The sequence below is a fragment of the Prunus mume genome, linkage group LG7 (assembly GCF_029339155.1).
Source record: "Prunus mume cultivar Tortuosa linkage group LG7, ASM2933915v1, whole genome shotgun sequence".
Taxonomy (NCBI): domain Eukaryota; kingdom Viridiplantae; phylum Streptophyta; class Magnoliopsida; order Rosales; family Rosaceae; genus Prunus; species Prunus mume.
In genome coordinates, this window is record NC_142704.1 from 9,313,668 (window position 1) to 9,327,269 (window position 13,602).

Below are 13,602 nucleotides of genomic sequence, written 5' to 3' on the forward strand. Positions count from 1 at the left end.
TTGCTCAGCTCTCAAAATTAATTTATGCAAAAGGGCCAACTCGCAATTTGCCAATAATTCCGAATAAGACCTTAAACCTTAGGGTTTCCTTAAGAAAGAAAACAACTTTACACGTGTTTGAAAACTGACAGCACAAAGCGAGCCTTTCTTCTTCTTCTTCTCCCTCGATTGTCATGAACTCTCCACCAGCAAAGCGACTTGACTTTGTTTCTGTTTCTGCACGAAGAAGGAAAACATGAAAATCAAAAGCGCCCAACGCATTTGTACATACCACCCACCAAAAGGTATTGAAACCTGGCGTCCTTTTTTTTGTTTGATCGAATTAGTTCATCTTTATTATGTAGCAAAGCTTTTGTCCTTTTTTTTTATAATACAGAATTCAAGAAGTTGTAGAATTTAGAATGTTCGAAATATGATCAGATTCTGTGTTGATTTTTTATCAGAATGCCTTATGGGTGTGTCTTAGATTAGTTTTAGCTCGAAAACTAATGGAACCCATGAAAAGCTTTATTCTTCTTTTTTTTCTGCCTTTAATTTCTTTTGAGCTGTTGCGCTTCACCAGTAGAGTTAGAAGAGTAGCAATACCAGGGAATGATTAGAAATATGTGAAGAAGAAAGGCATATAGTTTGGTCTTTTGTTTTTCGGCCTTCTCTACCTTATCGGGCAAGGAGTTGGTTTCTTTTATACACAGGTTCAAGCAATTTATAAATAACACTTACATACTCACATCACCTTCGTTAACCCACCACAAGAACCTTATAATAAGTGTTTTGATGTTCATATGGCATTGCTCCTGTTTCGATCTTCTGTTAAATGATTAGGGAAGAGCCAGAAACATCAGAAGCCAAAAGAGAGCCAATTTTGGTACTGTAATTAGATTTGTATGGGCAGCATTTGGTAGACCTGGGAATTCATCAGGTTGGGGCATCATGCATTCATCCCCATTGAAATAGACCTTACGAGGGAAACCCCAACCCTCCTTGAATGTGAATGTGTTTGCATTCTTCTCAAGAATCAACTCTGATTGTACATTTCCCTCTGGCCCAGCTTCTTTTAGGAGATCGTTGTAGAATTTTATGCCGTAAAACAAACCAGTGTCATCTGCACAACCAAATGGTACAAGTCTTAGCTCCAAAAGTGCATGCTTTTCTTTTGAAATATATTTAGTTGTTACTTGCAAGACTCCCTAAGTCCTGTATGGAAAAGTCTGGACTTACTCTTGGATTGATATGGGGTCAGGGGCTTGTAGACAAAGCTAAAAACTTCCGTAATATGGTTGAGATTTGGATGTTCAACCACAAGCGTCCACTGCGTATAATTCAACTGATAGTTGAAATTAGTTATGGTAATCTTCACACGCCAATACTGCTTGTAGTTTGTTTTCACATGCCAATGTACCCGAATTGGGCACATATGTTGTGTGCACTGAAGCAGCGGGGTGTTATCCTTTGTTGGTGTGTGTGTTCCCACAACACTCGACAACTTTGAATCACTCCTGCATTAGTATGTTTCGGTCTGAATGTCAGTTACTGAGATGCATGCCTCAATCTAGATTCTAGAATGTATATGACTGCTGGACCGTAGTGTTTTTGACATTTAGTTGAGTTAGAAAGCAGAACTGATGAGTGATAAATGCTTACACAATACATTTCTTTTTGTCTCGGCAACCACAGGCACAAGTTGGACAAGGAGTGATTGTAGAGTTGTAAAATGATGACATAGAGACACAACAGGTTGGGTAGCGAGACGCCAGCAACTGTGAGTAAGTACATATCACATTCCAAGTCACTGAAAACAAGAATATACAGTTAGAATTGTAGCAAAATCAGTCTTATTCGATATTTTTTCTTTAGTTAAAGATACTTACTCAGCGCTTGAGTTTTTCGACGACCATCAGGTGAGTTGAAAACTGTAGATCGCACAATCTTTGCTTGGCTGCAAGTGTAGCCTGGTCCTGGACCAAGCAAAGTGAAATTCTTTGGTAGTCTGACGGTTTTGTTGGAAGTTCCAGAGCGCCCAACACTCAGCTGGAAGGAAGAGACAGCTGAAGGGTCTTGACCCCATGATGCCACAACACCAGCTTTGCAGCAATTGGCAATCTGTTGGTTGTAGGGGACACCAGGGAGCAAGTCAACAACTGTAGGATTTTTCTTACAACAATGTGGTATGTTTCCTTTAAACTTGGTACAGTCTCCTTGGTCAACGGCTTGTGCTCCAACCATGGACCAGATGACCTCTTTCTTTGCCCATACCCATCCTAAGGTCCAGCCAGGGCTCATGATGTGCCGGTACATTTGAAAGTTGTTCATCGTCACAACTGCCTGAAATATTGTAATTGTACAGCATACATCTTTAAAGAACATTTGTTGACAATCAACATTAATCAATATGCAATTTTTCTTCTTCTGCTCCTTCATTTTCCTTGAATTCAGTAAGCATGAATTCAAATTTCTCTGCTAGAGGCACTCAAATTATTATTAAATGCATGTCACATGAATTATCAAGCTGATGTGAGATTCTTGCAAAAGTTATTGCTCCATCAAAGATTCAGATGGTCATTATCTGATAAAGTAGGAAAACCAAGGTGATTGCTTCTTCTAATATAGCAAATGTTATGAACCAAACTACTTACCACATAACCATCGGAAGTCCAGGATATGACATCCCATTTCAATGTAATGTTCCCATTCGGATCCAGTGGGTCATAAGCAGCTAAAATTATGATACAATGAAACTTATAAGTGACATGGTATAATAGAATCAAAATTCAGCACAGAGCTTTCATTACTAGAAGGAAGCTGACCTGCATGAGGAATTGTAAGTATAAAAGAAACAGCCGAGAGAACGAGGCACATATACTCGTTGAAAGTCATGTTTATTCCGGCAGAAGACAGTTGGATGCAGAGCTCAAATATGAAGACAGAGAATTTGTACAAAATAGGTGTTGTGAAGAGGCTTAAAACAAGTTCATCTACTGGTTTTGTTAGGTATTTTATATATGATATACATCTTGATATCAGTTTCTTGACACAGTTATATTCAGTTAATTAGAACAAGCTGCGAGCTTGAGAATGCTTGAAGACAACAGACTAACTGTCCGGAGCCTAAGATGATGTTGGTTCCTATGGACATTGGTTTTTCAGTTGACCCACAAACTAAGTCCTCTAATTAAACAAATGATCAAACCAAACAAGCTAGTGATTCTCAGACTAAAATGAATCCGGCCAACTCCCTTGTGAAAATGACCAATTGTTTTTTTTTTTCCAACTCGGACAGAGATTTTCCAACTTCTACAGCTTGTTTGTATTCAATACGCAATTTAATTTAACCTAATATGGTTATGCTGGCTTGTCCAAGTTAGTAGGTAAAACTAATCTTTCTCCAGTGGTTGAAACTTTCAAAAACAAATTGTTATCTTTGTTGTGTTTTCTGATAAATCCCTAATATGTTAGAATCAAATTTTTCTTCATATTTATTTATTTAAATTGTCGATATTTCTGTGCCATGAGATCAAATTGAAGTGGTAAACACAGAGAATTAGAAGACTCACTTACCAAAGAAAAAGGATAATAAGATGGCGGGGTTGTGGTACAATAGAATACTAGTTGAATAAAATGAGTGAGCTCCCATCAATCTTATTGCGTCTGAATTATTGAAGTGCTCCGTTCGTCGAAATAGTTTTCTTGACGATTTAAATGCTCCGTTCGTCTTAAAATTCTTTAGCAATGTTAAAAACCGTCTCTAGGCGCAGCTACAAAATCCTATTTCGATGAATATAAAAACCGCTGGTAAAAGTGGGAAGATAATTTAAATCGTCTTTCCCACAGAAAATTAGTGATTTTGAGAGGCACAAAAGAAATAAAAACCTCGTTTTCCATATCTTTAAATGTACATAAACATATTACTAGAAAACATTACTAAAGTCTCATTCAAATTATTTCTTGGATACATGAAAATGCCTAAATCTATTCAACAACTAGCTGCCTATATGGGATTGGGAAGAAGTGTAGTGCAAGTTTCTCACACCGCCCCTGTAAAGATATCTTTTTACTCTACTGACATGCTAGCAACTTCGTGCGTGTCATATCATTGCTCAATCCTTCTTTGAGATGGTCTCCAAGAGCTGAAGCTAAATCAGACCTGCATATGGACTTACTTCCCATACTCTGTCACATTGTCAAGCCTTCATAATAACCTGCATGGTACAAAACACATCATAATTTTGAATTAAAACTACTAGAAATAAGAACCCGAGATTATTAAGTCAAGAGAAAATAAATGATGACAACTAAATCCTTTATAGGCCAAAAGCCTAGCTGCCTATATCATTCACCAATGATCAAAAGACGGCATGTCTGAATTTTCCTTTCTGGGACAAAATTAAACAATAACTAGTGTGGGGGATGCATGTTAAGAAGTTGCAAGCCTATTTGAATGGCTATTAAGAGTTGCAATCCTACTTTACCAGTGTTACAAGGCAAATGATGTAAAGGACTAAAGAAAAGGATGAGACATACAAACTATCACTATTCAGCATACCATTAGACCAGCAAATTGTAAATCCCTTGCAAGTGTGGACCAGTATCTGCCAAATGAAAGAAAAAATGGAACATGACGGCCATAATTCAAATGTGTGTGTGCATATGCATGCATGGATGTGGGTGTGCAGGCAATAGCCTCCTGTATTTTACAGAGAACTATTGGACTCATGGTGAAACTGGATTGCACGTAATACAACCTCAAACTAAGTTAGTTTTTCTTTTCTTACACGAAACAGAGATTTTATTAATGAGAAAGTGTTAGAAGGAGGATGAACGAGATGTTCATCCAAATCCTTTTAGCATCCTCAATCACCAACGCAAATTACAATCAAACCAAACTAACAGTTTGGATGAAATACACCAGTCTACCTAAAGAGGCCAACTGTGGCCAAGACTCTTAATTGCCTAACCTCCATCATAATGAAAAATGGCGAGGAGAGGGAAGAAGGAGGAGGGAACACCATATATTTGGATACCATGCTTCATAGGTAAGCCATGGAAGCACTTCTAAATGCCATTGTCGAATTTCTATGAAGTTAAATGCCATCCAAATGATTGCATAACACAGAATTGAGCATTACCAATGAGTCATGATTGCTATATCTACAATATATTTACTCAACCTGACTTGAACAAGGAATAAATTCTCTCCGAATGTGTTCAAAATTTTGTAAACACATTGGCATATACAATTATACATTCACCAAATATCAAAAACCCTGATTTACACTATTCTTTCCCAACAATATATTTTCATTAACAACCAGAATATTTTCCTTTGATTTCTAATGCTGGGTTATAACTGAAAAATTTAAAACATAAAAATTGGGTTTTCAGCTGCTTCAAATTCCAATCATGTATAGTTAAACCGACCTTTCAAAGCTAGAATATTAAAGTTTTATTCTTTCATTTTCAGTTTAACTCTTTGATTCTTTCTTTTTCTTTTTACATTGTTAAATTTTCGCTATTCATAGGTCATGGATTAGATCCTATAATCGAAATAATTATAGTGCGAAAGTAGAGAATTGGAAGGCTTACCAAAGAAAGACGACAAATGCTTTGATTTTTGATAAAATAGGAAAACACAACTGAGAAAGCCAAGCCCTTTTCCCCCAAGTTCGCCGTCGATGACAACCCTCGATCGAGTGAAGAGCTGAAACGAAATTTGAAAAGTCAATAGTACCCTCAACCAAAATTGAGCCATGTTAGTCGGCTGGGCTGGGTCGGGATACGAGGCTCGTGACTAATATGGGCCTTCATGGTTGGGTATATTTTATCTTCCCAAACGGCCTAAAAATAGGTCCAACAGGTGTTGGTTCACATGGACATTGATTTTTCATTTAAATAGTACAGCCGCTCGGCTATACTATCTAGATATATATTTTATTTAAATAGTATAGCCGTGCGGCTATACGCTTGTATATATTTTTTATTTAAATAGTAAAGCCGTCCGTCTACTCTATAGAGATATATATATATATTATTTTATTTAAATAGTATAGCCGCGCGGCTATACTATATTTTTATTTTAATAGTATAGCGTTCGGCTATACTCTTTAAAACCCATCCCTTACGCCATTGTTGAAGAAGAAGATGGAATGAGCAGAATGGCATTTTTCGTACTCGTCTTTGGTCTCCGCCGTCACCGAGTCTTTGGTGTAGTTGAAATCTAAATCCGTGTAGAACAAAGCAAAACAACATTACCCAAGTTAAGTGGCAAGCTTAATTAGAAAAAAAAAGAAGAAGCTCTTTTGATACAAAGGATCTTGCTTGCAGGAGGTTTTTGAGAGAGAGAGAGAGAGAGAGAGAGAGAAGGAGACGACAGTAGGTTTTCTTTAAGGTCAGGAAAAGAAAATCTATATATAAAAAATAGGCCCCGCCTAGGCGGCCGCCTAGCGCCTAGCCGCCGCCTAGGCCGATTTTTCGAAAAAAGACTATCTATTAGGTCAGGGCAAGGCATAGAAGTGTTGAAGAATGAGTTTCTGTTGATCTCCAGAGTCCAACACAAGAATCTTGTAAAGCTCATGGGTTGCTGCATTAAAGATGATAAGAAGTTGATGCGAGACAAAAGCTTGGATATGATATTATTGGGTTAGTTTCACTGGCCCTTTATGTTTGGCTGCAATTTCTCATTGTTACCTATCTTTCTTCAATATCATTGATAACGTCTGAGCTCTTTGTATCCTAGTATGCCCAACTCTGGGGAACTATTGATTTCATTTCTAATGGCAATGAGAAGAGCAGTGCTTGACTGGGCTAAACGGTTCAATATTATTCAAGGTGTTGCTAGAGGACTTGTTTATCTCCACCACGATTCCTGTTTGAAGGTGTTGGATGAGAAAATGAGGCCAAAAATTTCAAATTTTGGTTGGCACGTAACTTTCAAGGGACGCAGAATCTAGCAAACACTCAGAGTCAGAAGGTTGTGGGAACTCTGTAAGAATCATTTCTTTCCTACTACCAGAATTGTTATTATTTCCCAACTAAACTTGTGTAATATGCTTTTTAGCATGTTATGTCAGGAATAATAATGAGTTAGTGGATAATGAATTTCCTGTGCAGTGGCTATGGGCGGGATATTTTCTGAAAAATCTCATGCATATAGCTTTGGGGTCTTGCTATTGAAGATTATTGGTGGCAGGAAAAATACCAGCTTCTATTACCGTGACCAACAAGCTCCTATATTTACTTTCCAAAGCTGTCTTTGATCCTCTACCACAGTGTGACAATATTTGCTCCGCAAACGAAGCTACCATGACACTGCTTAAAGGACGATAAGCGATACACCGGTCTGCAAGTGAAAACCATTTTCCACTAGACTCGTTGGCATATAAGTTTTCCCATAGAAATCAACCCTTTTTAATTTATTTATTGCGATAGTGAATGAAGGTTTTCTCCTCATGGGAAACTTTGTTAAAATGCACCAAAAACAAAAACACATTATACGACTGGTGTTAGTATAACATCCCGTTAATGTCCTGATCCCGTTAAAGGAAAAAAGTTTTGGGTTCAACTGCACTTGCCTTGTTATTTTTCGACAAATTGTAGAGATAAACCCAAAAACATAATATGTTGGGTATAAATAGGTCCAATATGTTGGTTCACATGGACATTGATTTTTCAATGGACCCACAAACCCAAGTCCACTAATTAAACAAATGAAATTACCAAACCAAACAAGCCAGTGATTCTCAGACTAGAATGAACCTGGTCAACTCCCTTGTGAAAATGACCCATTGGTTTTTTTTTTCTTTTTCTTTTTCTCACTCAGAGAGGGATTTTTCAACTTCTACAGCTTGTTTGTATTAGGTACCAGGATGCAATTTAATTTAACCTGTAATACAATATGATTAAGGTTGCTTGTCCAAATTTGTTGGGAAAACAAATATTTCTTCAGTGGTTGAAACTTTCAAAAACAAATTGTCATCTTTGCTGTGTTTTCTAATGACTTTGTATCCCCTGTACTACCTTTCTCGTTAATGTGATCTTGTTTGGATCTCCATCTTCCTCTGCTACTAATGGAAGTTCTGTCTCCTTATACATATGTTCAAATATAATTTTTACACATTACCCTATGTTAACAAAGTTCAGCTCATTCTTTGTACCCAAAGAAAAAAAAAAGACAAAAGTACTTGAACTCATTCTGAATCCTAGCTAACAATTTTGCAATTTCCATGAAATTTTGGAATAGGAGGTTTAGATTGTAAACATGGGAGAGGGAACTGAAGTTCAAGTTTTCTGAACTTGATCACAACATAACTATACAGACATACAGTGACAGAGTTCGCACATTCCCATTCTTTTTAATCTTTGATCCTTGCATGCGTTGTATTGATGATGTCTTTGTATTGGTGAAGATGGAACAGCTTCAGAACCATTGGTAAGAACCTCTTTCGGATATCTAAGTTATAGACCGTTAGTGGCACGAGCACAAAAAGACTAGTAGCGCCGAAAGAAAAAGGGTTGTAGCCAGTGCAGATGAGGAAATAGGATTTGCATAAGCAGAGTTGGGCAGGGTTGGATATATATCAGGAAGGGGCATCTTGCACTCATCGCCATTAAAGTAAAGTTTGAAGGGAAATGCCCAACCTTGGTCCAATGTGAATGCTTTCATGTCCTTTCCAAGAAGCAACTCTGTCTGGACATATCCCTCAGGCCCAGCTTCCATTAGTAGGTCACTATGATTTTTTATGCCGTAAAACATGCCGGTGTCGTCTGCATATTCAAAGAGATCCACACAGTATGTTAGATCTTGACATGTACATCACATATTTATATTGTGTGATATGAATGAAGCATCTTTCTTTATGGTTCCATTGTAGACTGAGACTTACTTATTGAGCCGTAGTGAATGAGTGGCTTATAGACAAAGCTAGAGACATTAGCTAGTTTATTGAAGTTTGGATGCTGAGCAACAAGAGTCCATTGTGTATAATTCATCAGGTAGTTAAAGTTGGTGATGGTAATCTTCACAAGCCAATACGCCCGATAGTTAGCCTTCACATGCCAATGCACTCGGATCGGGCACCTGTGATCTGTGCATTGTAACATTGATGCATCTTCCTTAGCTAAGGCTTTTTTATTCAGCACCCTTGAGTCCTTGGGGTCATTTCTGCATTATGTTCCAGTGTTAGGAAGAGAAGACGTTAACATGGAAAAGTTCAATTATTGGATGGGAAAGGCTCATTGCATGACCTTTTGCTTCAGTCGAACTGAAAAAATGGTAAGTTGTGTGTACAGGCTACTTACATGCAATTATTGTTCACATCCTTACAACCACAAGCACAAGATGGACAAGGAGTAATCATGGGGTTGTAGAAAGATGACAGAGAGACGCAACATGTTGGATTTTCAGAGACGAGCAATTGCGAGTAAGTGCAATCCAAAGCCCATGTCACTGCCAAAAAAGAAAGCACAAAAATTTTACAAGACAACTAGATGGAAGAACTTCAAAGCTAATTGTAGAAACTGTAAGAAAACACAGCATGCCTACTAGATTGCTAGCTATTAGCAAACTCTAGTGCTTGTAAAAACTGTAATTAAGAAACAGAATGTGACACCAGGCATTTTTGTTGAAACATGGAAGAAGTAAACTTACTCATTGCTTGAGTCATACGGCGGCCATCAAGCGAGAAGGAAACTGAGGGTGGTACAATGGTTGCAGCACTGCAAGTGTAGCCTGGTCCGGGACCAAGCAAATAAAAATTCTTTGGTGGTGTTACTGTTTTATTTGAAGTACCTGAATGGCCAACACTCAGCTGAAACGCTGAGACTGCAGCTGAGGGGTCTTGTCCCCATGATGCCATAACACCGCTTTTGCAGCAATCAGAAAATCTTCGGTTCATTGGAACCCCAGGAAGCAAGTCAACAACTGTGGGAGTTTTCTTGCAGCTGTGTGGAATATTTGCTTTGAACTTGGAGCAGTCTCCTTGAGCAGTGGCTTGAGCTCCCACCATTGACCATATCACTTCCTTCTTAGCCCATGTCCAGCCTAAGGTCCATCCGGGGCTCGTGATGTGCCGGTACATTTGGTTGTTGATTATTGTTACTGCTGCCTGGATAATATATATTATCATGGTAAGTAAGAATGTATTTGAACTGAGCTTTTAGTTGTTGAACTTATTATTAGAATTGATTATCAATGAAAATGAAAACAAAGTGATACAAGTTGTGGTGGCACTCACCACATAGCCATCAGGAGTCCAAGACAGAACATCCCATTTGATATTTATCCTCCCATTTGGATCAAACGAATCATAAGCCACTGAAAACCATGAGGGAAGGAGGAATTGGCAAAGTTAGAATAAGCAATGAGGTTTAATTAAGGAAACAAACCATACTCCAAATCCTAAACATGTAAGAAGGTTTATTACATTAAACCTACTAAAGTGATCTTCTAATCAAATTAGGATTACTAAGACTTATTGTTTATTAGGAACTCAAAACCTATCTCGATTAGACAAGCCTCAAACAGTGTTTAATAAGGATAATGAAGGCTTAAGGGTTCCTAGTTCTACAAGGATTGAAATGGATTAATCCTATAGCATGAAGGATATCTCTAAGTGTTTCTTGATGGGCAAGACACTTAGAGAGATGCTTATAAATAGAAGGCTCCCTCCTAGATCCGAATAACACAACACAGCTAAACAGAAATTCACCCATCAGAGTTATAGCTATAAGGATCGGATTCTCAGGAGAAGAACTTCTATTCCTTTGCACTGCCAATCCGTTCCAGCTTCATCCAGTCCTTGCGCCAGCACCATGTCAGACTCAGGTTAGTGTTAAACGTGTTATGGCTTTAAGGAATTAACATGTGGTATCAGAGCATAAGTTATATCATGTTATACCTAACAAACTCGTGCAGGAAAATTAAAGAATAAATAACTGACAGTTTTAAGTTATAAAGTATGAACATGATAACAGTATAAAGTATGAACTTTATCATGTTCTTAAAGTTTTCTACAGATCATAGCTTACAGTTCTTGTGCCGTGATTGAGTAAGCCAAAGCGACTCAACCATTGCATGATTCAAGGTTTATGATCAGAATTTGCACCATGATGCAAAACATGTCGAAAGGCTTTCTGTCCAAAGATGTCAGCAGTTTGATATGTCTTGCATCATGGTGGATCGACATGGAACATGGATAGATATGGATTAGTGAAAGGTTTTTCTTCTGTCTAAAGATGTAGAAGATCTTTTGCTCAGGAAATCCACATCTACTCGTTTTCCAGTGTCAATAAGCATGCTTGAATCATTGTCCAAAGATGTGATTAAGTATGTTTGATTAAAGTTCTGGGGAAATTTATATATAAAGTGCTTATCTTGTTTTAAACATGTACAGTCAATCATAACTCGATTCGAACTCTCACTGGCTCAAATTATAAGAAATGGAGAGAAGATGTGGAAATTGCTCTTGGACTTCTGGATTATGAGATGGTTCTTACTGATGAAGCTCTATCAAGACCTGCGATTGATGCATCTCTGAGACTAAGACTAAATATGCAAAGTGGATTAAGGCCAACAAAATGGCAATTCTGATCATGAGGAGGTCTATTTCAGAAGAGGTCAGAGGCAGTATTATTGAAACTGAGAGTGCTAAGCTATTCATGGAAGCTATTGCAGAAAACTTCCAAGGATCCAAGAAAGCTGAAATTGGTTCACTCATGAGCCAGCTGACAGATATGAAATACAATGGAGAAGGCTGCATAAGAACTCATATTCTGAACATGCTTGAGATAGGAAACAAGCTGAAGGCTCTAAAAGTCCATGTGGATGAAACCATGATGGTACACTTTGCTATTAATTCTCTACCTAGCATTTTTAGACAACTGAAAACTACTTATATTGCTCAGAAGGAGATATGGTCAGTTGCTGATTTGATAGGTATATGTGTGCAGGAAGAACAAAGTATCAGAAAGGACAAAGGAAAATAACAAGTGTATTTGGTGCAGGATACTAAGTTTAAACCAAAGGAATGGACCAAAAACAAGAACACAGATAAGCAGCAAGAGGAAAGATGAGTCTGCAAAGGGCACGGGTCCAGTAGGTTTGAAGTGTTTCTTCTGCAAGAAATTTGGACATTTAAAGAGAGATTGCAGAAGATACAAGCGCTGGTTGGAGAAACAAAAGGGAAAAGGTAAGCATGAAAATGTCTCTGTGATTTATGAATCTAATACAGTTGAAGTTTTATCTAATTCATGGTGGTTAGACAGTGGTGCAACAGTTCATGTGACTAACTCTTTGCAGGGATTCAAAACAAAGAGGGTGCCAAACAAGGATGACTTGAAGGTGTTCGTGGGAAATGGAGAAAGAGTTAGAGTAGATTTTGTTGGTTTAGCTAGTCTTGAGTTGGATTCAGGTTTTATTTTGGAATTAGTTGATGTCGTTTATGTTCCTTCTATGACAAGGAATTTGTTATCAGTTAGCAAGCTTGTAAAATCAAACTTACAGTTTGAGTTTGATGAGTCTGGTTTCTCCATTTTCAGAAATAAAAGTTTTATTGGTAATGGATTATTGATCGATGGAATGTTTCGTTTGAACTGCAAATTACCAAATCAAAGTACAGAGATGATAAATGTGTTAAGTTCAAAACAGCCTTGTAATGCAGAATCTTTCACACTATGGCATAAGAGACTTGGACATGTCTCGAAAGAAAGAATGAATTTTCTATGCAAAGAATCAATTCTCCCACCACTTAATCACCATGAACAAGATAAAACATGCATTGAATGTGCAAAAGGAAAGCTAACAAATCTCAGAAAGAAAGGGGCAATAAGAAGTGAGAAACTACTTGAGATAATACACACAGATATCTGCGGACCTTTTCCAGTTAATACACATGATGGTTTCAGTTATTTTATTACTTTTACAGATGATTTTTCAAGATATGGATATGTGTATCTGATAACAGAAAAATCCAAAGCATTGGAAATGTTTAAAATCTACAAGGCAGAAGTGGAAAACCAGCTGGATTCTAAGATAAAAGTTGTAAGATCAGATAGGGGTGGAGAGTTCTATGGCAAGTTCACAGAAAAAGGAAGAAATCCAGGACCTTTTGCAAACTTCCTACAGCAAGAGGGCATTGTTGCACAATATACAAATCCTGGAACACCACAGCAGAATGGTGTTTCAGAAAGAAGAAATAGAACCTTAATAGAGATGGTGAGAAGCATGATGTGTTGTGCAAAGCTTCCTACTTTTCTATGGGGAGAAGCTTTAAAAACCGCAAACTACCTTTCCAATAGAATTCCCACCAAAGCTACAAACAACATACCCTACGAAATCTGGTGTAAAAGAAAGCCTAGCTTGGCTCATCTAAGGACACAGGGATGCAAGGCAGAGGCAAAGCTGTACAATCCTATGCAGAAGAAACTTGATTCCAAAACAGTGAGCTGTTTCTTCATAGGATATCCAGATAGGACAAAAGGTTATAGATTTTATTGTCCTAAAAATAACACTAGATTTGTGGAAACACAGAGAGCAATTTTTATTGAAGAAGAGGAGGAAGGATTAGATGAAATAGATTTTGTTTTTGATGAAGTTTTGGAAGAAAACCAGCC

General features: G+C 37.7%; 2 protein-coding genes, 1 long non-coding RNA gene and 1 pseudogene across 5 annotated transcripts; 1 reads left to right on the forward strand and 3 right to left on the reverse strand.

The window, feature by feature from the left end:
• Positions 1-818: 818 nt before the first annotated feature.
• LOC103338661 (COBRA-like protein 4) lies at positions 819-3,188 on the reverse strand. Its single transcript, XM_008241889.3, has 6 exons — positions 2,805-3,188; positions 2,634-2,713; positions 1,869-2,322; positions 1,642-1,789; positions 1,219-1,496; positions 819-1,102 (listed from the first exon to the last, which is right to left on the reverse strand). Exons 1-6 carry the CDS (start codon positions 2,872-2,874, stop codon positions 819-821), a joined length of 1,314 nt encoding a protein of 437 aa, XP_008240111.2. The 5' UTR covers positions 2,875-3,188.
• A 668-nt stretch (positions 3,189-3,856) lies between these two features.
• On the reverse strand, positions 3,857-5,759 carry LOC103338641 (uncharacterized). 2 transcript variants are annotated; one of them, XR_016128585.1, is made up of 3 exons: positions 5,581-5,739; positions 4,541-4,586; positions 3,857-4,196 (listed from the first exon to the last, which is right to left on the reverse strand). It is a non-coding gene; the product is annotated as an uncharacterized LOC103338641 (long non-coding RNA). The 2 variants fall into 2 exon arrangements; XR_016128584.1 differs by lacking the exon at positions 4,541-4,586 and having other exon boundaries at positions 5,581-5,759.
• Positions 5,760-8,222: 2,463 nt separating this feature from the next.
• On the reverse strand, positions 8,223-10,392 carry LOC103338660 (COBRA-like protein 4). Its single transcript, XM_089042009.1, has 5 exons — positions 10,227-10,392; positions 9,641-10,097; positions 9,292-9,439; positions 8,877-9,154; positions 8,223-8,757 (listed from the first exon to the last, which is right to left on the reverse strand). The coding sequence occupies exons 2-5, from the start codon at positions 10,068-10,070 to the stop codon at positions 8,459-8,461; spliced, it is 1,155 nt and encodes a 384-aa protein (XP_088898135.1). The 5' UTR covers positions 10,071-10,097; positions 10,227-10,392; the 3' UTR covers positions 8,223-8,458.
• A 10-nt stretch (positions 10,393-10,402) lies between these two features.
• LOC148915434 (uncharacterized) lies at positions 10,403-12,424 on the forward strand (annotated as a pseudogene). The gene is made up of 3 exons (XR_016122306.1): positions 10,403-10,816; positions 11,385-12,179; positions 12,290-12,424. The product of XR_016122306.1 is annotated as an uncharacterized LOC148915434 (transcript).
• Positions 12,425-13,602: the final 1,178 nt, after the last annotated feature.

Bases quoted from the DNA above. Each gene is read 5' to 3' on its own strand.
- LOC103338661 (XM_008241889.3), bottom strand. From the start codon at position 2,874: ATGACTTTCAACGAGTATATGTGCCTCGTTCTCTCGGCTGTTTCTTTT. The intron at 2,714-2,804 runs GTCAGCTTCCTT...TCATAATTTTAG, and splicing joins ACTTACAATTCCTCATGCAG to CTGCTTATGACCCACTGGAT. The intron at 1,103-1,218 runs GTAAGTCCAGAC...TTGGTTGTGCAG, and splicing joins GACCCCATATCAATCCAAGA to ATGACACTGGTTTGTTTTAC.
- LOC103338660 (XM_089042009.1), bottom strand. From the start codon at position 10,070: ATGTACCGGCACATCACGAGCCCCGGATGGACCTTAGGCTGGACATGG. The intron at 9,440-9,640 runs GTAAGTTTACTT...CTTTTTTGGCAG, and splicing joins CCGTATGACTCAAGCAATGA to TGACATGGGCTTTGGATTGC. The intron at 9,155-9,291 runs GTAAGTAGCCTG...AACATAATGCAG, and splicing joins GATGTGAACAATAATTGCAT to AAATGACCCCAAGGACTCAA.